At 34.3% G+C, this 25,834-nt stretch overlaps 1 protein-coding gene across 1 annotated transcript; it reads right to left on the bottom strand.

The window, feature by feature from the left end:
• Positions 1–12,264: 12,264 nt before the first annotated feature.
• Positions 12,265–23,897, bottom strand: LOC129229564 (speckle-type POZ protein-like). Its single transcript, XM_054863891.1, has 3 exons — positions 21,901–23,897; positions 17,514–18,068; positions 12,265–13,672 (listed from the first exon to the last, which is right to left on the bottom strand). Exons 1-3 carry the CDS (start codon positions 22,460–22,462, stop codon positions 13,494–13,496), a joined length of 1,296 nt encoding a protein of 431 aa, XP_054719866.1. The 5' UTR covers positions 22,463–23,897; the 3' UTR covers positions 12,265–13,493.
• Positions 23,898–25,834: the final 1,937 nt, after the last annotated feature.

The following is a 25,834-nucleotide window of genomic DNA, read 5'->3' as shown; positions in this document are numbered from 1 at the left end:
AAAGAAAAAGAAAAAATGCCCGAGAAACATCACCATGAAAGGCGAGACTATTAATTATAGTTCCGAAGCACGCTATCTCGGAGTAACCCTGGATGCCGGCTTATATTTTAATACGCATGTTGCTAATATCCTTAAAAAAGCAAAGCATAAGATTAACATGCTACAGCCTCTCCTTGGCTATAACAGCAAACTTTCCTTAAAAAATAAGCTCCTATTATACAACCAGGCTTATAAACCAAACATGCTCTACGGGGGCAGTTGTTTGGGGTCATGCCGCCAAAACCACCATCACAAGCATCCAAAAAATCCAAAACAAAGTTCTTAGACAATTTAGCGACGCCCATTGGTTTGAAAAGGGAAAAAGTATACATAAGGAACTCAAGGTTAGCTCGATCTCACGACAAATCAACAAGAATGCGAGAAAGTTCTATAGTAGCATCCACACGCATGAAAATTGCAAAATAAGGGACCAGACTCGTTTTATAAACACCTCAAGTAAATACCCATATCCTGCGGACACCATGTATTTGTCGTACGACTCTCTTAGCACCAGAAATAATCCGCTGCCAGATCCTCAACTGGACCTCGGTCCTTAGTCATCTCTCCTTTTGTTTTATGATAATTAAAAAAAAATGAAAAATTGCTGAAAATACCAAAAAAAAAAAAAAAAAATGTAAAAATAGCAGAAAATACGAAAAAATGTACAAAATTAACATTCCCCCCAAAAAAATTGTAAAATAAAAGAAAATTTTTTTCCACCGTGCGCTTTCCCTCCAAAAATTTTCGAATTGAAGTTTGACAATCACCCGTCCTGATTGGACGAACTAAACTGCCCCTTCGGGGGCTTTATGCTCCGCCCTCGGGCAACCGAACACTATGTCTATCCAATCGATGTTATGCTCAAACATGAGATCGGGGTAAAAGACCAATAAGGTCTAACGGCCCTCTTAAAATATAAGCTATGATGATGATGGGTTTTCTGCATTCTTTAGTTTTGTGCTGACCTGCACACACAAGGCAAACAGGGGTCTCGTGCACAACTAAACGAGGTGTGAAAAAATCGAGGATTTGAGATACAGTTAACTACCGATTGTCCGCGGAATTGGGTGGCACAAGTGCCGCGGATAATCCGCAACAAGGCTAAAATAAGGGACAAATAAGGTAAAAAATGTCCTTCCTCAAAAACTTAGTATTGATCATAATACTTACTTCAAACAGTAAAAATATGTACAGTACAGTAAAAATGTTTTGTATTTTTGCACAACAGAACTTGACATCAATAAAGAATAAGTGTACGAAAACAAAATAAATAAAGGAAACAGAAACAACTGAGTTTATTTACAATTTTTCGACAGAAAAACAGCTTTTTTTTATTTGCTTTTTAAAGCGAAAATACATGTTCCTGATTGTTAAATGACTCGCTGAAAACCTGCACTGTAACCCGCTGACGGATAATCAGGAGTTTACTGCACTGTAAGAAACGCGTTTTGGATTCCATACTAAAAAAGGGAATTGTTTGGAATTTGACGTTCTTTGCGTGCTTTATTTTGAGTGGTAGACAAATAAGCAAGCTTGTACAATACGGCTAAAGTACGATTGATGCCAAAAATGAAAAAAATGCGGTATTAACGCTTCACCGGATCGGTCTCTCTCCGCTCGATCGCTCGAAAAACTGAAGGTATAGTAATTTTTCGCCGCGTCTTTTTTCCCCCCAAAGTTATGCAAACGAGACGTTGTTCATTGAAATTGAAAGGGGATTGCTAAAGAGAACTGACATGAAGCAACGAAATGAATGAGAATTTTTAATTCTTACACTAAATTAACGTATCTATTCAAAAAAGTTAATAAGTGTTTAATAAGCTTTTTTTTTTTTTTTTTTTTATTAACATATTTTTCTTAACACTTCCAAATCTTGTAAAAGCGGGGCTCCCAACCTATCATCGCAAAAAAAAAAAAAAAAAGACTACTTATGATAAAAAACCATAACCATTTATACTGAATCAAAAAGATGGTAAAAGGACCATTTATAATGAAGCATTATTATTCAGTTCCCTCTATAAATGTGTTAGATATCTTGGCAAAAACATGATCCAAAACATCAGTTAAACAGACTTGAGTAAGTTTCTCACTAACAAGATAAAAATTTAACATTAATAAATATACCTAAATGACAACTTGTAAACTTGTAAGCAGCACGGTTTTACATTATCCTATTATGGAGTTTTCAAAACACATCTTCAACTTTAAAGACGTAGAAATGTTACTTACTATCAGCTTTAAAGACATAGAAGTCAACTGAGGGGGAAAATAAATTCAAACCATGTATAAGTCCTTAAAACATATTTAATTACACATAACTCCCTCCCATAAATTGACTCACAGATAAAAATGTGATAAATACCAGCAAAAAGTAATGAATAACGTTAAAATGTCTAACAAAAAAAATAATAATAAATAAATAAATAATAATAATAACAATAATAATAATTAATGAAGTAGGGGAGTTAGGAAAGTTGTGGTTGCTCTTTTTTTTTCTTTTCGTTTTTTTTTTTTTGAGCAATCAAAATTGTTTATTTTTCTTTGCGATGTTTGAGGTTTCCCATTCTATTGTCTTTGTGATTGGGTAGTAGTAAGTGTGGTGATTCATTTCTTAGTGGAGCAAATAAACCTTAAGTGCGGCGACGACGCAGCCTTTATTTGTTGGATTACATATTTTTTACATATCTATTTCATCAGATGAGAGAGGCGTATTCCATTTTCAGAAATCAGCTGAAAATGTCAAAATGGCATGTTGAGCAAAATTTGCATTCCAATATAGATCATATGCTAGAAAGTTGAGGTTGGTGTTCATTCTTCAACAAATAAACTCGTTTAGTTCTAGACGGAAATACTTGACACAATTTGTGGCAAAATTTCCCGATTAAATTAATGCAATAAGTTCGCATAGACATCGTACACACATTCATAGGTTTAAAAAACAAGGAAAGTGTGCTCGAATTCCGTCACCTACAACCCTTTAGTTTGGTGTGATTTTTCACTACGACCTTTTGAATCTCTCTCATGTTTCTTTACCAATTTGAAAGACAAATTTCAGCGGTCCATTGATTTCTTTTAACATTTAATACTTTTGTGGTTTTCATGTGTAACAATATATTTGATTATTTTTCCACTAGAAATGCAATTAAAATGTTGAGAACACTTTTCTGTATTTATTAATTTTTTCATTAAAAAAAAAAAAGAAAGTTCACTTTTCAGCAGAGATTGTGCAAAGATACTTCATTAAGATTTGCTTTATTTCTAAACTAGCGGTACCCACACGGCTTTGCCCGTAGTAGAAAATTAAAAGGTCATTTGATTTGCCTGTATATTTACAAATAAACGGATGAGGACTTTCTCGCCAATTTGCTATGATAATTTGCTCGCCGATGTTACGGTTCCGCGTTATGATTATTTGCTAATTTACACGTTCACGTTATGATAATTTACTCGGTAAAATGTTCTTAAAATTAGAATAAAAAACGAACAAAATCGAATTTTCGAAAAATCGTTTCGGGGTGCACACTCCCATGCTACAAACTAATTTTGTGCCAAATTTCATGAACATGAAAATCCGCTGAACGGTCTAGGCGCTATGCGCGTCACAGAGATGCTGACAGACAGATATCCAGACACCCAGGCAAAGAGAGATCCAGATATCCAGACAGAGAGACTTTCAGCTGTATTATTAGCAAAGATTGCATTTATATTTTTTTCTGAATTGCATTGTTATCTTAAGACTAATATTCTATTTATGACTTTTCAAAATCAGGCTCTACGACTGATTACCGGAGCAGTGAAGACAACACCCATTGACTGCATGTTACTCAGCACTGATAATAGACCTCTAAAGATGATCTTGAAAGAAAGAGCTGTTCTCCTATGGGAAAAAAATACTTAGAATCCCTGGGTGTCTGTCCCTGTGGAACCAGGACTCTCTGGTCGGCGGGAGAAACTTAAAATCACAAAAAGGTTTTCTCCAGGGAGTAGCTGACTTTTCTTCTAAACTAGATTTAAAATATGAGACTGAACAATTTCCTCCCTCCATAAATCCCATTTCTGAAAAAGGTTTCTCCATTCGCCTTAATTTGATCAAGAATGTGTTCAAAGCGGAAACAAATGATGTAGTGTTAAGAGCTCTTGCTCTCGAAACAATAGAATCCTGTTACCCCAGAGAGAAATGTTTGAGAATATATACTGACGGCTCTAAAGTGAATGGATGTGTTAATACTGGTGCTGGTGTTTACTGTGAACTTTTTTCCTTTTACACCCCCATTGGCAACCATAGATCAGCTTTCGATGGCGAGATTGCTGCCATTTGCCAGGCCCTGTCACAGCTCCAGCCACATTTAGACTCTTTTTCAAAAGCAGTTGTATTAACGGACTCAAAGGCTGCACTCCAAGCTATCGATACCCCTAGCAACTCCCGAACTTTAAACTACCGATAATTGTTTGAAGCTCCTTAACCGGATTGCCAAAAATAATAAGACAGTTGTTTTTCAGTGGATTCCGGCCCACTGTGGAATCCAAGGTAATCTGATAGCCGATTTTTTGGCCAAAAAGGGAGCATCGGTTCTTCAGAGAACCAATACTAAGCTTCCATTTAGTTCAAAAGCTTAATAAATAAAATCTTTAAAGACACTTTTTACGAAGAACTCAAAAATCGCAACAGCAATAAACCATGGTTTGAGCTGATTCTGAATGTCCCTAATTGGCCTAGGATGAAATCTGTCGCCATGTTTCGTTTATTATCTATCCATGATTGCCTACGAAAACATCTCTGTCGTATCAACGTGGTTCCTGACCCTTTCTGCACTTTGTGTGATCTCCACGAAGTAATGGACATGCCTCATTTGTCCAGATGTCATGCTCTCCCTCGGACATCCATCTGGGAACGCTATTGGATTGCTCGTTTTCATTTATAGTTTTGTTGTTATCCTTTTCATATTCAACTGTCTTTAAATGTGCCATAGGAAAAAAAAAATATTCTATTTATAAAACGGATTACATGATATTAAATTTCATTTCTACTGCTATTTTTGTCATAAATATGTAAATGAGGCCAGATTTTAAAACTTTATAAAATACTGCAATCGTTTAGAGTTCAAGTGCACTTAGTTGATGCATGTTGCTGATGCATAAGTTATTCCAATTTAAAACACGTAACAGAATTCTTTCAATCTGAAATTTCTGCGAAGAATGGAAAATAAACTTTAGGACCCGAAATTTAGATGCCTCAAGTAATAGCAAAACTGATGTTTATAAAATACTAGCTGTACCCGACGCGCGTTGCTACGCCAACAAAAAAATACATCATTGTACTGATCTTCATGACAATCGGTTGAACGGGGCAGAAGTTGCTACTCTGCAGTGCCACCTGGTGGCGAGTGGCTTCAATGAGCATATTATGCACCTTCTTCGTGGAAAAATACATATATATAGCAATTTTCATAATAATCGGTCCAGGTATCAGTGAAGCCGTGATGACTATACTCAAATTTTGTACTCACGCAGTTTGCAAGATCAATCAATCGCTAAAAATATCAAATAGAAAAAGTTTTAAATCCCCCCGTTGCATGAAAAGCCATAAAACAATAAAGAAAGAATTTATTTGTTCAAACTCAAGAAAAATGGCAACAGCTAACTTCTTATCAATGAGATCTTTCACGCGAATTAGTTTCTGCAACCGATAATTTTATTCGTATTTATCCAATGGATTGTGACTTAAATTGGAATAAAAAAGGAACTATCGATCGGATTTTTTTTCGAACTGGTCTATAAACATTCCCAGTACCAAAAATAACAAACGGTGAAAGTTTCAGCCAAATCTGCCGGGTAGTTTTTGAGTTCATGGATGACATGCAGACAAACATTCATTTATATATATATAGATTTTTATTTTCGTTTTGCTCTGTCCGACAGATTTCTACTGCTGCCATTTCGCACATGAGCTGTTGTCTCTCCTCATGCCATTTCGCACATGAGCTGTTGTCTCTCCTCATAAAAAGGGGACGGTTGGGATTCGCAAGACTGCATTTCATGAATCGTGAAGCAAACTGTAACAAACGCGCATGCGCTGTTCGAAGATCTACTCACGTTTTAGACACTCAACGAATGGAATGGCTGATATCAAATCTTACTGCGAATGACATCCATGGAGTCTATGACATCATCTACCAGAGTATCACAGCCTTCTATATTTTCAGGTCTACGTGCTGTATTCCGCAATCGATGTCACGTGACCGTTCAGAGGCGATCAGCGGTAAATTCCCTTTAGTTCAAACAGCGTTCGTGGAGTAGCTGATCGTTGCAAAACAACTCTGGTATTAGTTAGCAAAGTAATAATTATTCGAAAAGTATGTGTGAATGTTCAGTTTACGTTATCAGCAGTCTCTTAATGAAGACTTGGAATGATGTTCTTTTTTTCTTTCTTTGTATTGTTGTGCTTAACGCTGTAGAAGCCATTGGGACGCTTTAATAGCGAACATTTAACGTATTAAATGTTTAACATTTCCGAATATGTTTGGAAGCTACATTTTTTGACCAAAACATGTTTTTAAGAAGGTAAATCTGATTATCAATGCTTTTTTTTTAAAATAGAATCGATAATAAAAAATAAATACTTGTTAAATAATTTTTTAATGATTCTTTTCCCTGTAATTTACAAATTTTTATGTGTGGTTTTTTTATGCTATACATTTTCATTACTTTCGATTTTAGTGACGAAGGTTTTTTGCCTCCACTTTGGGTAATAAGTATATTTTGTAAATATTGTTTCAAGGAACTTTTTAGCATGAATTGTCTGAAGATTGTGGTTTAGTAGATACAATAGAAAGCGGCATTTTAAAAAGACCAACTGTTTTATATTTTAAAGCAGCTTCTATTACTGTAAGGTACTATATTCTATTACTGTAAGGTACACATTTTTATGTATGGTTTTTCTTCATGATATATATTTTATTACTTTGAATGTTAGTGACGAAGCTTTTTTGCCCTCAATTTAAGCAATGATTATTTTTTGTAAGTAATGTTTCAAGGAACTTTTTACATAAATTATTTGAAGAGTGCAGTCTAATAGATACGTAAGACCGCGGCTCTTTATAAGGGCCAACTGTTTTAACTTTTAAAACACCTTTTATTTGTATAAATATATTTCAAAATGTTGTGGAAAATTTTTAGGAGGAATTCGTATCAAATGAAAATTAATTAAAGCTTTTAACAAATATTGGCGAGTCATGGATTAGAAATCTGGTACATGATCATTACAAGCTTTGGTCTCACAACATTTTCTTGGTTTTGCGAAATGTAATGCAAACGATTTATAAAATACTGTTGTACAGTGATGTTCCTATAAATTTTTCCAAGGGTTTACTCCCAGTTATCCATTACGCACAATTTGTGTATGTGATCAAATGCATAGTATGTCATAATATGAAAATTTATGCAGCTTGAGGGTATACGCTATATGTCTAAAAAATGTGTGAGAGTGTACGGCGTATCGAGTATACCTTATGGAAACACCACACGGTTGAATAATTTTTCAAAAAAAAAGAAAGAAAAAAATGAGAAGTATTAATGAAAAAGTAAATATAAAGGAAAAATGAAGAAGTTTTTTTGCTCTGAAATATATGCATCAGTATCTTATATCTTTAAACGAGCAATTCTTGTGGGTATATATATATTTCTTATCTCGGAAACGGCTCTAACGATTTGGATGAAATTTTGGATTTAATTGAAGTTTTGCATTCTAAGTTCATCTACATCAGTGTTTTTTCTGTAAAAACGCGATTTTTTACAAAAAACAGTTTTTTAATATAAAGTCAAATTGAGTTAAGCCTTGAAGTAAACAGTGAGTTGACGCATCAGGCAAACTATTTGCAGCCATAACAATGAAAATTTGTCTCTTCTCGCTTTAAAATTTTATACTTGCTTAGGGTTGCCAGGCTTGGCTGATATTGGCCACTTTGGCTAATTTCAAACACACTTGGCCGAAAACAAATTCAAAAGCATTATGGAAGTCGATGTAGGGCTTTTTTTCTTTTCTAAGTGAAACTATTGCTTGACCATCCTATTTTATTTTATTTTATTTATTTATTTTCTTTTACACTTCAAATATTTTAACATGTTTTTTAAATCACGCATCTAAATTTTATTTCGAAGAAGTGTATGTCTTGAGATTGTTTATGTTTTGTTAAGACGGTTGTTATCATTTGTTGGAATGGTTTGTGGATCATCAGTTTTGATGGATATCATGCTGTATGTAGCATTTTCTGGCGTAAAAACTGAAAGTACAAATTCAAAAAGAAAATCTCGATTGGGATAAAATCGTGAAACGCATCATAGTATGAAAGGAAGTATTCGGTTAAAAACCGATTTCACCATAGCAAAACTAAGGTCAAAATGTTTTAATTACTGACAAGAAAATTGTATAGTGGAAACAAACGTAACAGATAGTTTAAAGCAAAATGTTGATTTAATTACATTCAGAATCTTCTTTGTTTGGAACTTTAGTGTTATAAGAAGGTCGAGTACATAATATTTCGTTAACGTGAAGCTTTTCAAGTATATTTGGAAAAGTATTGAACCTTAAAAAAACACAATTTGACAAAAAATAATTCTTTTAAAGCCGAGCGAGGCTCGGTCGTCCAGGTACTTGTCATTACATATCAATTGTTTAGTTTGTTTCATTTGTTTAGATGTTTTGTAATTATTATTGGGTATTATAGCGATTCATTTCTCAAAAATGTATGTTGTTTTTTTTATTTTTAACAGTTAGAAAAATGTCTAAATATAGGCTTTTTATTCCACTTTATATTATTGTTTCATTTGTTTACATTTATATCAAAGAAAATCAATACTACTGTTAATCATTCGCGGGAAAAATGATTATTAGATTATGAATAACAAATATGCGCTTCCTGTTCATCTTAACTCATTTTACAATGTACAGTAAGCAATATTTATTACGTACTATCTTTTACGTTGGGATTTAAATTTCAAGAGTATTTTCTTCATATCCATACAAATGAATTTTCATTTTTCTTTCTTATCTGTATGTGTTGCGTAATATAATATTTAATGTGTCATATGCCTACAGTTTGATTTAATTTACTATTTAAGAACTATTTGTGTCGATATTAAATCTTAAACGATATTAAATCTTAATCTTTTAATTGAGAGATGTATCAGAGTACTTCATGTGAAAACCATTTACTTTCTCAATGGATTGAAAAAAAAATGTTAAATTTTTATTCACGGTAGAGCTATTATGAAATATAAACAAACCGCTTTCACGGGCGGCCATGTTGAATGAGCACGCAGGCCTTGTGTTAAGATGGCTGTGGGAGTATAGTATGTTGTCATACCATATCATCACATCAGACAGTTGAAAAATTTAAATCACAAAGAATAACTATTCAAATAGAGTTTTGATCACTGTCAGAATTTAGTAAATATTGTCGATTGATTTTGTTGTGTCATTTCTGTGCAAGTAGGTGTGTTTGAAGCAGTGGCGTACATATGTTTTTATTTTGGAGGGTGCCCTTATAACCGAAATTAGCTCCCTTCCTCCACTTTTTCTTTTTTTTTTTGTAGTTTCAACTTTTTTTGGGGGGGGGGGGGAGGGGACCGGTGCCCTGATCTTCTCACTTTTTTTCGAGGTGGGGCAAGTACTTCATTCCGTCTTCCAAGGGCAGAACCAAAACATAGTTTTAAGAGGGCACTCTTAAAAAATTCTCGCTTCTGATGGGGGAAGAGGGGGGTGGGGTCCCGTGTGCCCCCCCCCGAAATTTTTTTGAAATCAAAGTCCTAAGAACGCAGTTTTAGCCCGTCTCTGGTGATGCTACGGGGTGAAATAATTCTGGGGCACTCCTGCGGAAATTTTTAGAAATCGAAACCTTAAAGACGCCATTTTCGGCTACATTTGTTGCAGATAGAGCAATAAAAGGAACTTTTTGAAGTTGTTCCCGATCGATTTTTTTTTTTTTTAAGAGCTTAATCGATCATCTCTCTGCCCGATTTTTCGAAATTGAAGTTCTATAAGCGCAGATTTCGCACTTAACTTCGTTAAGGACAGGGCGGTTCTGGGGCTCTCCCGAAAACTATTTCGAAATTGAAGTCCTAAAAAACAAAGTTTTAAATGGATATTCAGTGGTTAATTCAGCCAAGAGATAATCAGTGGGATTTAAATGCTATCCACCTTAAAGTTTTAGAAATTAAAGTTTTTTAATTTTCAGATTTCATTTGGGAGTTTTGGGCACTAGTCCATTTTTTTCTTTTCTTTTTTTCTCTTTTTTTTTTTTTTTTTTTGTAATTGCAGTCTTTAGATTGCGACTGTGGACCATATTTGGTAATGTTAGAGGTTTGGCCAATTTTCAAAATTGAAGCCCCAGAATAAGCAATGTTGAACGATTTTCGATGCTATTAGAAATTGTCTCCTGGAAATTTTTCGACATTGAAGCCCTGGAAAACGAGATTCAAGACGCTCTTTTATGGTTTTGGTGTGTGTGTGTGCGGGGGCAGGGGGCAGCTTGTGAAGCTTAGCATTTTGAAGACTTTTTTAGTTTTAAACCCACTGGGCAAAAGAAAAAAAAACGGAGCAGTCAGATGAGAGAAATAGAGTTGTTGGGCGTAATTACCTGATTAATAGTTAGCAACTTTTGGAAATTTTTATTTTAAGGTTCGTTTCAAAAGCAATTCAGCTTTTTTTTCCCCCAACATTAGGCAATCTTTGGAAAGAAAGAGTTCAAAAATCCTCCCCTGAAAGGTAAAACACAACTTCAGGCTATCTTTGGAGAATGTAGACGTTTACAGCTAAGGAGCGGTTAAGGATCTCTATCCGAAAGTTTTCAAAATTCAAATCTTACAGGCACAATTTCAGACTATTTTTGGTAGTAACCTTAGTGAAAGGATGTTGATTCCAGGACTCTCCGCCAGAAATGTTTTGAAATTGATGTCCGAAAAACGCCTAAATAAATGCGTTTTTAGGACATCAATTTTCCAATATTACTCCAACCGAACAACTAAAACGTATTTTAAATTTCTTGCAAGGGACAAGTTGCGCCATCAAATTTTTTTTTTTTTGGGGGGGGGGGATTTTAAATTTTTTAAAATTTATTTATTTAAATTCATTTATCGATTTATTTTTTAATCGAATTATTCATTTTACTCTGTTCATGTTTTATTCATTTATTTATTAGTTGCTGTGTGTGTGTGTGTGTGTTTGTTGATGGTGTAGTACAGAACTTTCTAATAAAATAATAATTCAAAATAAATAAATAGATTAATAAATGTAAAAATAAATAAATTAATTAAGTAATTTTAAAAATAAATTAATGAAAAATTAAAAAAAAAATAAATGAAATAAAAAAAGAAAGCTAAAAATAAAAAAAAAGAAAGAGGGTTGGGAAAAAATGGGGGGGGGGGGGGGAATTGGCGCCATTGAACTTGGGGGGACGGGCATCCCTGGGTACAGAATTCATGAATGACTTTCTACCCATGATCTAGAAAATCTAGCACGATAAATTTCCGATTATCCGCGGTGCTCCCAACATTCAAAAACCAAAAAATAACTTAATAAATAAATGGTTTTTATTTTGTATTGGATCGAAAATTTACTGAATGTAGATTAATGCACTTATCTGACAAGTACAAAATCTTTTTTTAGACGTTCCTGTTTCTTTTTTCCCTTCCCTTCCAATGCAGTGGCGCTGGCACACCCAGGATTTTTTCCTGGGAGTGGCTATAAGTTTCGTAAGGATAGCTCTCAGTCGTGAAATGAGGGGCATATTTCGAAATTTTTCAAAATTAAAAGCCGAAAAACTATAGTTTATGCCTTCTCTTTTGTCTGGTCAAGGGGTTGATGACCCTTTTTGAAATTCCTTCTGGGAGCCCCCCCCCCACATTCCTTAAGCCCCCCTCCGTGGGTGCGCCACTGTTCCAATGTCATCAAACCTTCCCAGGTCACAGAAAAGCGTGATTAGTTGAAACCTAATTTTTGATTTATACTTTTAGTGCTTAAAATTCAAAAATACACAGCATTTCATTTTTTCTGTGTTATCCTTTCTTTTTAGTGGACTCATTATGCTGAAGCACATCTATAAAAAAATATATTAATAATTAATAAATGTTCTGTAAACTGCATAGTCTTTTAACTCTTCATATTGTTTCTTTAATAAAGCTATTTTCAGTAGTGTGAAAAAAAAAAAAAAAACCTATAGATCACAAAGAAAGAACTGCATTTTTTTTATTGATTTTAATATAACTAAAACTAAAAAACACGACCAAACTTATATAAGGAAATCTGATAAAGTATATGCGATATTCATGTGAGAACAAATAAAAAAAATCGTTGTTTTTCCTGAAAATAATAAGGCATCAATAATCCGAAGAGATGATATTATGATGAAATTTACCCGTCCACCAACTATCTGGGTTTGAAGGTTCATACTGAGCAGTGTCTTCACAGTCGTTTCTGTTACATTAGACCAATTTATTTGCGTTGAATTTTTACAAACCTTGTATTTACTACTTTATTAGTTACATAGAAAATCTATTTTTTCATCACTACTTTTAAGAGCAAATTAAAAAAATAGAAACAATAAACATCGTAATTATTTCTTTAGCCTTGTAATTAAAAAGACGATTAAATGCATGGTATTTTTAAGCACATTCGGTACAGAAAGGTCTAGAAAAACATCAGGACTTAAAATAGAAAAAGGTTGGTATAAAATTGGAGGTGGTATAAACACTATTTCTATACCATCTCAATTCTCAGGATGGTATAGAACTATATTTAAACACAGGTGATGAGTTCATACAATGACATATATGAATATACACATGACGCTAAAAGATGCTACCTAGAACAAATAAAAAGTAATGGAACATTTATTGCCATCTAGTGAAAATAAAGGGAGTTATAGATTTGCTGTGTAAAGTATTGGTGACCTTCCAACCTCCCCTAATAATTCATTTTATTCAATTTTGAATATGATGATGCTTTAAGGTGCCCTCGTTAAATAAAAGGTTAAAATGCATTTCAATGGACGGTAAATCAGAATTGCAGCTGTGAGCATGTATTCCGATTCGGCCTTTGTACTATTTGGGGGAAGAAACATACTTTCTTTGACCCATTACTGTGCAATTTAAATTCACCTAATAAGCAAAATCCACTTGTTACAATCTGCTTCTATATCTATGATATTAAAGAATTTGTTCTTTAATATCTTGTTTTCTACTGTATCGTAATGTTTTGACTTTTAAGTGTGTTCACATGTGCCAGAGGCATGTTCACAAAAAAAAAAGTTTACAAGTGTCTCGTCTTTTTAGACATCGTTCACAAATTATTTCACACTGGTAGGGTTGAAGGGGTTCTTGAATTTGTGACAGTTTGTGAGAAGAAGGGAGGGGGTAACAATAAAAGTCACATCACGCATTTGTCATAAAAAAATTAAGAATCAGATACAAAAAGAAGCAAAATAACAAAATAAATAAACAAAAATCAGATAAGTGAGAAAGATACAAATGCGCCGAAAGGATGTGGAACTCGTGACTGCGTTAGAGTCTTTGGAATTTCTTGGAGGAGGTCTTGTAGCATCAGAGTTTTCCGAGCTTGCTGCGGGTTTATTTTCTTCGCCTGGGAAATAAAAGGATTGGAGATTATTAAATCATTTACAACACCAAATATACATTGAGTGGTTAAATTATTTTGACCAATTGATACTTATACGCAGATCAGAGTTGTTGCAAATGGAGGGTTTAAACATGCAGGACAAGTGAAGAATTAAGTGTACTCGTTAGTGAACAAATGATCAAAAATAAAAAAAGAGTCTCAGCTCAGTTTGAACGTGGAATGATAGCAGGCATGGGAAACATCGAAACTAGTATTAACTAAACGGCTGCAGTTGGGAATTGTTCGATGGTGAAAGTCATAATTTATTTTGAGAGTGGGCTACCAAGCAACAAACATCAAGCTGGTAGAGGTTCCAGATTACAATATGATGCCAGAGTAGTCCACTACACGACTGAGACGTCACTCTAATAGAAGAGCAACAATCCATTTGCAAAGAAATCTAATCAAAAAGTATAATTAAGGTTCTTTAAACGAGTTGTTCGCAGCACATTGTATAGGCGATGGAAGCCGAAGACCTCTACTGTCTGCTTTGAAAAAGCTTCCAGTTCACACAAAAAAAAAAACACCTTTTGGACATTATATGATTGGAACAGGGTCACGTGGTCCGACAAATTTCCGTTTGTGCCATGAACCGTTGAACCATGAGGATGTCAGGGCCCAGTTATGAAGAAAACAGCACGACAGCAAGGAGCCAGGAAGTGGAAGTAATATAGTTAGGGAGATATTTTTTGGAATCGTATTGGACCTTAGATTCATGTAGAACAACGCCCATTATGCTTAGAGGGTATTAAAGTGTTTTTGCAGGTCAAGTAAATCTTTATGTTAATCGTGCGGAGATTAATATTAGCACGAAAATGCTCTCTGTAATGAAGCTGGAATAGTTCAGATCTATTCGAAGAACATGACAGAAACTTGAACTGCACAGTCATCTGATCTTAGTTCAATTGAGAATCTGTTGGATGAGATCGAAAAGAGCTGCATAGAAAGCAGCACCTTTGTTTTTACATTTTAAAAAAGTTAGTAACAATAGATAAAACACTTAAGCAAGCTGCACAACTATAAAATTATTGCAAAATAAAATTATGTTTTTACATGTTCTACCCCGTGTTCTTACCCATTTTTTAAAATAATTTTGTGTAATTTTTAACATGATTAGTATCGCAAATTTTCTTTACTGCACATTCATTGTTTTTGGAAGTAAACACCTCTTCTCCCTTCAGCTCAAAGTTTGTGTGTTAATATGTGTGTCTGTCTATGAATTATTATTAATATTATTATTATTTGTTATAATTATCAATATCCTCAGTGGATTCATGAACAAAGAAATATATTTTCTGTATTATCATCGTTTGGAAGAAGCTTTGTTATTTTATGTTTTATATTTCACCTGCCTGAAACTTTTTCGGTTTCACTTAAAATCTGTTGACGTCCTTAAAAGCTTGAGCTACGCAGATTTGCAAAAGGCAATGCGAAAACTTTTCCAACTTTCTCAAACATCTCCTCTTTGTTTACACTTCGGAAACCTGGGTAATAAAAATCGTAAGTTTATGACTTGTTTTCACTCCCGCAGCAGATGTTGAGCTTTTGATTGCACCTTGCCTAGATAAGTGTCTCTTTTCATGCATTTTTTTTTTGTACTAATCTTATATAATAATGGTGCTGAAATACTTTCTAAAATCTTCATGTATAATTTGCAGTTTTTTTTACTTATCTTATATAATAATGCAACTGAAATATTTTCTAAAATCTTCATATATAGTTAGTTAAACTTTTTTATATAACTTTACGTTTATGACTTGTTTTTTTCACCACAACAGATGTTGACCTTCTAATTGCATCTTGTCCAGATGAATTTCTTTCTTCCTGCATTTTCTTCCTGATCATATGTATTAATATGCTGCCAGAATATTTCTTAAAATCATCATGCATAATTGACTTTATTTACTCTGGTTAATTGGCTTAATTTTATTTAGGGTACCTTTGGACCATGTAGGTTGATTTTGCAAAACTTCATAATTCTTATCTTTGGTAATACGGTTACAATCAGGAGTTAGGGTCTAACTGAATTTTGGGTAAATGAATCAGATTCAGAAGTAGAAGATTTTAAAACTCTAAGAGTCGGAGTCTGAGTTGGTCATTTTCCGTCCGAGTGCCCAATCGGCCATTGGAGTGGAGTCGGAGAAGGAATTGGGCTAGTTTTGGAATAAACTTGGAGTCGAATGCTAATAAGATCCCTGGAGTCGGTCGTTTCTACTCCAAATCCACAGCCATGGTTATATTAAAGATTTTCAATTTTTTTATTTCACACAATAAGTTGGAAGACTACACACTACACAGCCCATTCTTATTGTCCAATAACTACAAAGTTACTGTTTGGAAATTTGCTCTTGAATGCTTTCGTCTCTTACGTTGTAGTCTTCTATGCAATATAAGAAATGACATAAATTTCGCGATTAAATTAAACAAAAGTGGAGAGTGTTTAAAAATGTTTTTAAAAACTTTTTTAAATTTTTGCGTTTAGAAATGCGCTACTTTTATAATACTAATTTATTTACCTCATATTTCTTTCATGGTTGAAAATGAGCCCAAGTCATAGGATGATTTTGAATTAGGTTAATCGTTGACTTCTCATATTTTTAGAAGTAATATTTCTAAATTCCGGATAGCTAAACTAGGGCCCAGAGGGGGTGGCGGATGTTCATGCTCAAACCACTTTGCATCAACACATATTGCCAATCCTAATTCTGCAGAACACGTAATGATTAATATGACATCCTCCCCCCTCCCCACTCCTCCCATCCCCCGATTCTGGTATCGCTTTTCTTTAGTTTTAGGCCAGTTTATATTGTGCCACCACATGTTGGGTTTTATAACACAATATTTAATTAATACAGTGAAATCCCGATTCAACGAGCACCAATACAACAAAATATAATTTCAGCGAAAAAAATTTTTAGTCCAGATTTTAACATACATTGCTTGAATTTCATTGCAACGAAATTCCTGCTACAACGAACAAAAATTTACAGTCCTTGAAAGGTCGTTGCAACGAGATTTCACTTTAGCATGGCAGTCAAAAATAAAAATATTGTAGATAAAAATTACCCTGAATGGCTGCATTCTATTTGATTTACTTAAAAAGTTCACTTTATTACTAACACATTTTTTATGAATATTTAACTAACACTAGACACACATCAAACCCACGGAAAGTCAAAACACATCTCTTTGAAAGCCGCCGATGCTGATTTAATTCTATTAACTCAGGTGATACGAAATGAAAAATGTATATTAGTATTATTGAAAATATCTGCAGTCTTTTTACACAGTAATTGATACAAAGCCCTCTGTCCAACCCAAAAAAAAAAATGAACATGAACAGGCCAAAAAACTCCTCCATTCCTAAAGAAACATATCGATGCTCGAGTTCAAGACTGAGAAATCTTAAAAATTGCTGTTTTGTGAAAAGAAAACATTGTGTGTGTGTGTGATTTCCCTAGCTGTATAGTGCAGGAAGTGTGCCGCAGAAAAGGAAGTTAGAGAGTGAACAAACTGGAATTGAACATACATCAGTGTAGAACTGCTGAAGCAATGAATTACTTTACACTCGCATCCTAAAACGAAACTTCAAAATCACTTTTAAAAGATACCTACGTACTGATCAGATCAGCGATATATTAGTTTTCAAGAGCCCCTTTTTCTTTCAATATCCTGCAGAATATAATTGATGTCCACATGCGAATGCACGTATAATAGTGCATTTGATTATCGAGATAATCAAACACCCTGCATGTTTTCTCTTAATGACAAGTTTTTAATGATTTTTTTAAAGGTTTGAACTTACCAGTTTTATGCTCGCGAACGAATGACCTCAGCAGTGTCAGGGCAAGATCAGGGCACTCTACTTCAAAATACGACCACTCTTTGGACTCCACGACTTCAGCCGCATGCTTGTGCAAGAAACGTTTAGCCAGCAAAGACAAATCCTCCAGGTTGTATTTTTCAGAAAGTGTGATGACGTCGCAGACGTTTGCCACAGACAAATTTTTCTTCATGTACCTCTTGCACATCACTTTTAATTCCTCTATAGCAAATTTTTCTGCAGCAGCGAAAAGTCTGGACACGCTATCACTAGACAATTCCTTAACTTTTCCAGTATAAATGTAGAAAAGCAAATTCCTAAGGGTTTCAGAATCAACATCGTCAATGACATGTGTGCAAGGGTTGTTTTGTTTGAATATGTCACTGAAGACTTCGGATCTTGCGCCAAGTATAGCTCTGTGAGCTGATATTTCTTCCTTGCTCGATCGCAAAGTAACATCAGAATAGTCTCCTGTTATGTACAGATTTTCATAGTCTCTGCATAAAGCATCCAAACAGTAAGACATGTGTTCGCCATCTGAAATTTAAAAAAAAAAAAAAAATTATATCGATGTATCCCAATCAATTTGTTTCTTAATTAGCATGAATAAGTTGCGATTGCGACTCAAATAATCATCGACCTTACACTGTAAAAAAATTCCGAAACGTTACTGGTTATTTCCGTGGAACGTCTCGGGATTTCACACGTTTTTACCTATTTCCCCGTAAAAACAAGTATCTTCACAAAAAAGTTTCCTGAATCGCTACAAGTTGCACGCGTGCATACTTTTCACTGTTGTGGAAAATATTTTTAGCAATCAGTTTAAAGATTGAGTGAGCGTGTTTATTAAGTGTATCGGCCTAAGGTTGCCTACTGTCTGTCCAGATTGACTAAGCTCCCAACGAGAGCGAAAATGTCAATGGATAGCTACAGCTTTGCAAGGCAGGAATTGCAGGCAAGAGATATGCTTGGTTCCTTCCTGCATAGCTTTGGCCGTGGTCGCTCTGATTTTTATGGAGCCTTCTTGGTAAATTAGGAAGGTTCTAATCAATTACAGTAAACCTAATTAAATTTTCTAGAAGATTCTAGAGACATGACTGACTTTAACAGGACAGATTTCGCACGCCTTCATAAAGTTTCAAGGTTAATTTCAGAAAGGTTACTGACTTTTAGCGGAAAGCATTCCTGGTTTTTACAAGCTATGTTACTGGCAGAACTTGGGCACATCAGCTTCCCATTATTTTCCAGGAACGTTTCTGAATCGTTTTCACAGTGTATTTTACCTTCCCCAGCTTAAATTACATATCTATGTGTAAGCAATTTTTAAATGCATATATGTACTAGATCTTGCAGTTTGGACTGGAGAAGTTCAAATTATACAATATATCGTTTGATATGAAATCCTGAGCTACGACACCTTCCCTCTGAGAGATGGACCATCAGAATGGACTAGTCCAGTGGTCCCCAACCTACTGCCCGCGGCTATATATGACCCGCGAAGCTGATCCATGTGGACCGTTGTTCTGTTCAACATTACGAACCGAAAACTAGTTCCGAAAATTTCCTCTTCTTCATTCGATTTACAGAATAACTGCTGTACTTTTTGCAGTGAAATTGTCAAAAATTGGTTTGTAAAAGGCAGATGGAAATTTCTCATTGATGATATAAGCATGCAGGGGAAACCCGATGGGAGGCCACTCTGACCTCCCGAAGATTTCTTTATTCGGCAGATTTTGTCTGACGATTCGGCAAATTTGGGGGTAATATTGCAATTTTCAATGTAACTTTTCATTAGATGTTCTTATGTGTGCATTATCGAGTTTTAACATTCCGCAAAATTTTGAGTTCCTTCTCGGTAAATCGAGAATTTCTGTCCTTCCAAAAGGCTTAGTTCGGTGCACCCCTGTAAGCTTGTATAAATGATAATAGCAATTTTCCCTCCCAAATTTACCTTTTATTTGGCATGTTATCTGGTAGAAAAAAAATCAAATACACATTTAAATTTCATGTGCTCTGTCCCACAAGAATCCAGGGCGGTCATTCCAAGCTCGTCAGCTTGCGAGATCGAGATTTTCGCTCACGTGATCGGTTGTGACGTAGAAATGTCGCAAAGTAGCATTTTAATCTACTCGAACTTAGCTTGCGGCTAGGTTCCAAGATATCGATCTCGCTATCTGAAGAGCTTGGAATGACCGCCCAGGTGTTGCCCTTGGTTAAAAAAAAACCATTGGGTACAATTGGACTAGTCTAATATTTCGCTAGTACGAAACGATTCTCACTGATGTAGCAGCTATTTCAGTCAGACATTCAGAGATATTTTGTATAAGGTAACTTCTCAAAAAGAATTATATTTGTTTTTAACTAAAATAACTGTTATTTTTGCTAAGACCAATATTTTTTTCACAAGTTATAGTTATGTATTTTAAGGTTTTGGTGTATGTGAACTCTATTCAATGACATGATCTCAGGGAAAGTTTAGTCATTGAATTGCCCTGAAATCTAAACATAATAGTTTGTGCAGAATTTCGGTGAGTTGTTCTTCTCACTTAGGTAATCAGGAGAAATGGACCATGTATAAACAAGAGAAATTTACTATAAATTCTCCCAAAACTTACCTTTTTTGATGAACAGAACTCAAAACACAAAGGGTTGTTACTGTTATTTTTTCAGAAAATGTTGATAAACTATACTAGATAACGTTTTTCTACACGCGAGGAATGGACCCAAGATAATCTATAAAATGCTACTAAAGTCTTTGAAGAAAATAATATACGGTTGTCAATCAAGCTTCAAAACTTGTAGCATTTCCAAGACAACGTTAAAGGACTACTTTACCAAGAGTTCTTCGGGTCCTTCATCAATATTGGGAATTGAAAGGAAAACAAAATTGATTTTATGCAAATAAACTGCACCGTGTAGAAACTCTTAAAGTATATGATATGGAATACGAACTAGCAGAAAAAACAGAAGATACTTGATGCTTTCAAAATAGAAAAAATCTAGTTGGGACTGTTTACAATAACTCCTTGCTCGAAATCCTACTTTCTAAATTAGGAGAGCAGTGAAAAACTAAATTGTAAGCTATTCCGTTTGATTTTAATGTAATTAGAGTAGACTCATTGGAATTTAATATACGTGCAGGCAATTGCAATAGTTTATTGCGGCCAATCTCATTTGGCCCATCACGCGCAGAATATTCTGGGCGAGATAAATCACACATAAAAGTTTTTTGATATCATAAACGACATTTCTTTAAAGAAATTAACTTCTGCATTAGGATGTTTATAAAAGGATTTTTTAGGAAGGTGCCAAGACTCTTAAGAAAGAGGTTTAATGTAACAGGCCCTTGTTACTAAAAGCTGTTGCTATGGCTTAAAATCGATAGCGCCAAACTTTCCTGTTTCAATTTATGTCATTGAACAAACAGCACATTATGGCTATCCGGGTAAAGTAATTTTTAGCAGTGGAATGAATTACACCGAATAGGTGTCCCCAAATCCGGCATTAATCAGTGCCGGATTTGGGGGAAGCCTTGCTCCGGGAGGCAATATTTGTAGGACAGATAATTCATCTTATTTCTGTGTTTTCGTTCAATTTCGACATGAAAACTAGAAGGATAATTTCAAAGGCTGCAATTTCAAGTTTTTTGCCTCGGGTAGTTAAAAATTAAGATTCTGTAATGGCTTTTGAGATGAGGTACTGTCTGACCATCGATTACATGGAAAGGCTAATATCCGATTTATAGGCGGAAATGGACGTATCTATTAGTTTATAGGGGTAATAATTGGTTTGTTACAGATGTGCACTTATGCCTCTCTATTGTTTAGCCTTAGTTTTGTAAAAATGAAACTTGGCAGCAACCTACTGCCTAATGAAACTCAGCAAGATTTTTTCAATCTAAAGTATATTCGATCTACATTCGCACGGCCAAATTTAATTGATTTATTTATTCACAACAAAGTTTTGAGCTTACCTTTTTGCTTTTACGTTCCTGAATGAAATGAAAATATTTTCTTTTCCTTTTGTTTTCATGGTAACTATTTTTATTTTCCCTTATTTTATTTTAGAGAATGCAATAAATGAATAAGGCACTAGTGACATTATAAAAAGCATGCATCAAAATCCCATCGTCATTTTCCCTTCTCCCCTGCTAAATTCGTTCAGATGGAATAGTCTTTGCTTGGCTCATTGCCAAATTACATACAATCTGCGGTCAAACACTATATGGAGCATAAACTGCGCGAAAAACGTGGTGTCACAATGGTTATGAAAGTAGCTTTGGCCTTATATAGTTGACACTCGTCACCAAGATAAGCAAAAGGGAACAGCAAAAGAAAAGAAAGGAGACTAACGGAGAGGAATATCTTACCTTGGATGTCATCTAGAGCTTCTTCATCGGTATGGGCATCTTTAATGTTGCAATAAACGGCAAGGTTGTCATTCACCAGTATGTCCATTATATTGCTTCCTATGACATCTTCAAGTTCCAGAGTTGTGCGAACCCCTAGAGGGGTTGCATCTTGGAACTTAAGCTCTACCTTACGCTCTCCAACAATTTCGTGAAATTTGTCTCTAAATCCGATTGTCAAGCTCAACTTGTGAACTGGCACCGAAGAGGACATCCGGCTCACATACAAAAGAACCTTGCCTTCTGCATCGTGAGTTTTCAAACTATTGGGACAAACTTGTACTGTCCAGGTTGCGTTCGAAAAGCTGAAAGATGGACTTTTAAAAATAATGTTTGGTATTTTGCACACTTTGGAGAAATTTCTTAAAGTCATCACAACTGTCGCTTGAAATTTGGATGTGCTGATTACGTAAATGCAGTCTTGTGCTTCAATCCCACTTTCAAGATTCATTTTGAAAATATTTTCGAGGAAACAAGTATTAATGGAAGTATTACTGATGGCGATGTTGTGCAGAACTTTCATAAAGTATTCGTTTGTAAAAGTTGCAAACTAATTCTTCACACACAATAATTCATAAATACACGAAAAAACCTAATTTTCGCTTAATCGCCTACATTAAAGCTATTTGAAATATGTATTCATAAAAAAATATTGAATTCAATATGTGGCTGGATGATTACATGTAAGCAGTTTTCACACTTTTGATTAAAAATTGATTTTGAAATAACGACTATAGAAACAGCTAACAAATTTGAACTAAGTAGTTCATAAGTTTTGAATTTTTAGTAATGAAGAAAAGTTGATTCCTAGTTGCGGAAATGTTTAAATTAAGTAAGAGGTTTTTTGATGATATTTGCTAAGAGATATACTACGACTTTTCAATAAAATACTACGTATGCAATTGGTTTAATTGTTTTTTCGTTCTGTTATTTTGAGTTACGATTTTTCGACTTTCATCCGAAATCAATTTAAAATGCATGCATTACGTTTTGACAGCTGATAATTTAATAAGAATTTTTCAATCATTTTCCGCTATTACTTGTTTCTAAGCGGGAAAGCATACGAAATAACTATTCAAATGTTTCTATTTCTTAAACACCTTCACAAATTTTACGTTTGACAAAGTATGCACTAGTTCCTGGTAAACAAACTAATGTAAAATTAATCCAGAGAATAAAAAATTATACAACAGCACGCATTCTGCAACTTAAGATTTGATTTTTATTTGACACCAGTCTTTGATAAATCCTCAATATATGTTTTTAGAATAAGGCTTAATATACTTTAATTAAACATCTGCTTTTGACAAATACACTTGAAATAATAATTGCTTACCTGGCGATAGAAAATAGCAAAAAATTTAGGGCAAAACTTTTAAAGTTTGATTTCAATTCTTATAAAAATTTATCAAACGATATTCAGCAAATGAATTTCATTGTTTTCAACAAACAATGTTTTCCTTCGAATTAAAGAGCACTCCAGTTAGAGCCATCACTTGTGATGAGGAAGAAATATACTCCAGCGAGAGAAAAAATTTTATGCCTGTTTCTTGTTTAGAAGTTTCACGTTCGCGCTGCTTAGCAAACTAATTAGATTTTTTAATCAACACGAGTAAAACTTGTCCATTTGTCTTCAATATTTAAAACAAACCTTATGAAAAGTCCGTTTGGCAAACATTAAAACGATCTTGCTATCAAACTCTAGCTTCAAACAATTAGAGCTATATCACTTTCACGTCTAGGTTGCTTAGCAACTAATTATTTATTTTTTCTTAACACACGTAAAACTAGTCCCTCGGTCTTCAGTCTTTGTAACAAAGCTTATGATAAATCCTATTCGTAGTCATTAAAACGATCTTCCTGTGAAACTCTAGCTTCAAACAATTAGAGCTATATCACTTTCACGTCTAGGCTGCTTAGCAACTAATTATTTATTTTTTCTTAACACGCGTAAAACTTGTCCCTCGGTCTTCAGTCTTTGTAACAAAGCTTATGATAAATCCTATTAGTAGTCATTAATAAAACGATCTTCCTGTCAAACTCCAGCTTCCAACATTTAGAGCTAGATCACATCCTACTAAAACTGTGCGCCGTGATTTTTTAAGAACAGCATTTCACAGGGTGCAACAACATTCGTCCTAACGTCACGGGATTGAGTTAGTGTGCTCAGCTGTTGATTTCACAACTACATTTTCGTCCGGAGAAGCTGAAATTGCTTAGGATGAGAAAAGAAATGCGTAGTATCATATCGCAGCCCCAATTTTACACAGAGCCAAGCTAAAAATTGTTACAGTTGAACTCTCTTAATACGATCACGTTTAATACGAAATCACGGGTAAAGCGAACATTTTGTTTTTTAAGTTTGGTTTGCTATCTAAATACATTGAAAATTTCACGCATTATACGTAAATTAAATTGAAAGTCTCGGCTAAGACGAATAAAAATTTCTGACCTCTTTACTAAAAATGTTCGTGGTTGAATACTGTAATTTTCTTTTTCAGAAATTATTCATCATTTTGTTCGGTAGTAGAAGTCTCATTGTGCAAAGAGAAGAAAATATTAAATATTTTATATGAAAAATAAAGCCCGAACATTTGCTTACCTTTATTCTATTTGTTTACCTGTATTCCCCTATTCTGCGATTGTCGATTATCATTTTGATTTTTCAAGATTTTCGAAAAACATTCATTTATAAGAAATGAGTGATTAATTTTCTGAATATAATAATTAATAGTAATGGTTTTTAAATATAGGTAATCATTTCTTTGCTTTTTCACAGTATCACTTATTCACGGTTGTTACGAATAACGGCAAATACGAACAAATTCGTGAATTTTTGACATTTCTTATTAACGAGGTTCAACTGTATTTTGAGAAAAACTCATTACAAGGGGTATTTTCCTATCCGCGAATCAGAAAATGTGCCGTAGAATGTAATGTTAGAGAAAGGGAAATTCAACATGTCGCATCTCGGAAAAAAAAAAAGTGACACAACTTAAAAAAAAAAAAAAAAACTGGAATGAGCAAAAATGAAGTTTTTATGCAATAGTAGTTTTTGTGATTTAGTTTCAAATCTCACTATACACGCAAAAAGTTTATGATGTTATGTTCAATCGTTAGCTTTTGTTGTCTAAATTAATTATGCATGCTTAAAGTTCGTAAGTTTTCTCCTAAATTATGAAATTTCAATGATGAATCACTACTGATTATATTGTTTTTACAACTCCACGAACCAGTTATGTGAGTAGCTTTGTACAAGTTTTACGGCGAAAAAGAGCATTAAATTTTGATTTTAAAACCGAAGTAAGAAAGTTTTCCAAAATTTTGAATTGTGCCACTTTTTTTGTCGGGGTGCAATATTTTAGGATAGATCAAGCAAAAATATGACTTATTCTATACAGGGTGGTTAAAAAAATAACGTGATTCGTTCAGAACTCTCAATACCCTCAATCGAAACAAAGCCAAATTTCATGGACTTACATAGAAGACCATAGGATTTCGACTCCTGCAGTAAAAAATAGTGCCAAAAGTTACCACTAGGGGTAATTTTGACCCTGGAAAAGAACCTTACATGTGAATACTGATGAATGCCAAATAATGCAGCGCACATCAAGTTTTTTGCTACAAATGTTTGTTGCTTACAGATGAGATTCAATGAAACCATCATTGAATTTCAATTTCTAACAAGAGAGGAAAAATACGAAAAGTCACCGCGAAGAAATTTCAGCAACAAGAATTTCTTTACTTTACCACGTTTATCTAGGATTGTGTAATGTGTCCTACTACCCCATGTTGGGCTTTAGGTAAGAGCTTTCAGCGGCAACATATCTTTAATAGCAGTTATTAGTCGCGCATTTCCTACCGTATGGCCACCGTGGCTACCCAATCTTTCACC

Source organism: Uloborus diversus, chromosome 9 (assembly GCF_026930045.1).
Source record: "Uloborus diversus isolate 005 chromosome 9, Udiv.v.3.1, whole genome shotgun sequence".
In the NCBI taxonomy this organism is placed as follows: Eukaryota; Metazoa; Arthropoda; class Arachnida; order Araneae; family Uloboridae; genus Uloborus; species Uloborus diversus.
Note: the sequence above shows the minus strand (reverse complement) of the source record. Positions and strands in the feature narration are given on the sequence as shown.

Coding starts and splice junctions, on each gene's coding strand:
- LOC129229564 (XM_054863891.1), bottom strand. CDS start 22,462: ATGAAAGTTCTGCACAACATCGCCATCAGTAATACTTCCATTAATACT. Junction 18,069..21,900: donor AGCTCTAGATGACATCCAAG/GTAAGATATTCC, acceptor TTTAAATTTCAG/ATGGCGAACACATGTCTTAC. Junction 13,673..17,513: donor CGTTCGCGAGCATAAAACTG/GTAAGTTCAAAC, acceptor TTTATTTCCCAG/GCGAAGAAAATAAACCCGCA.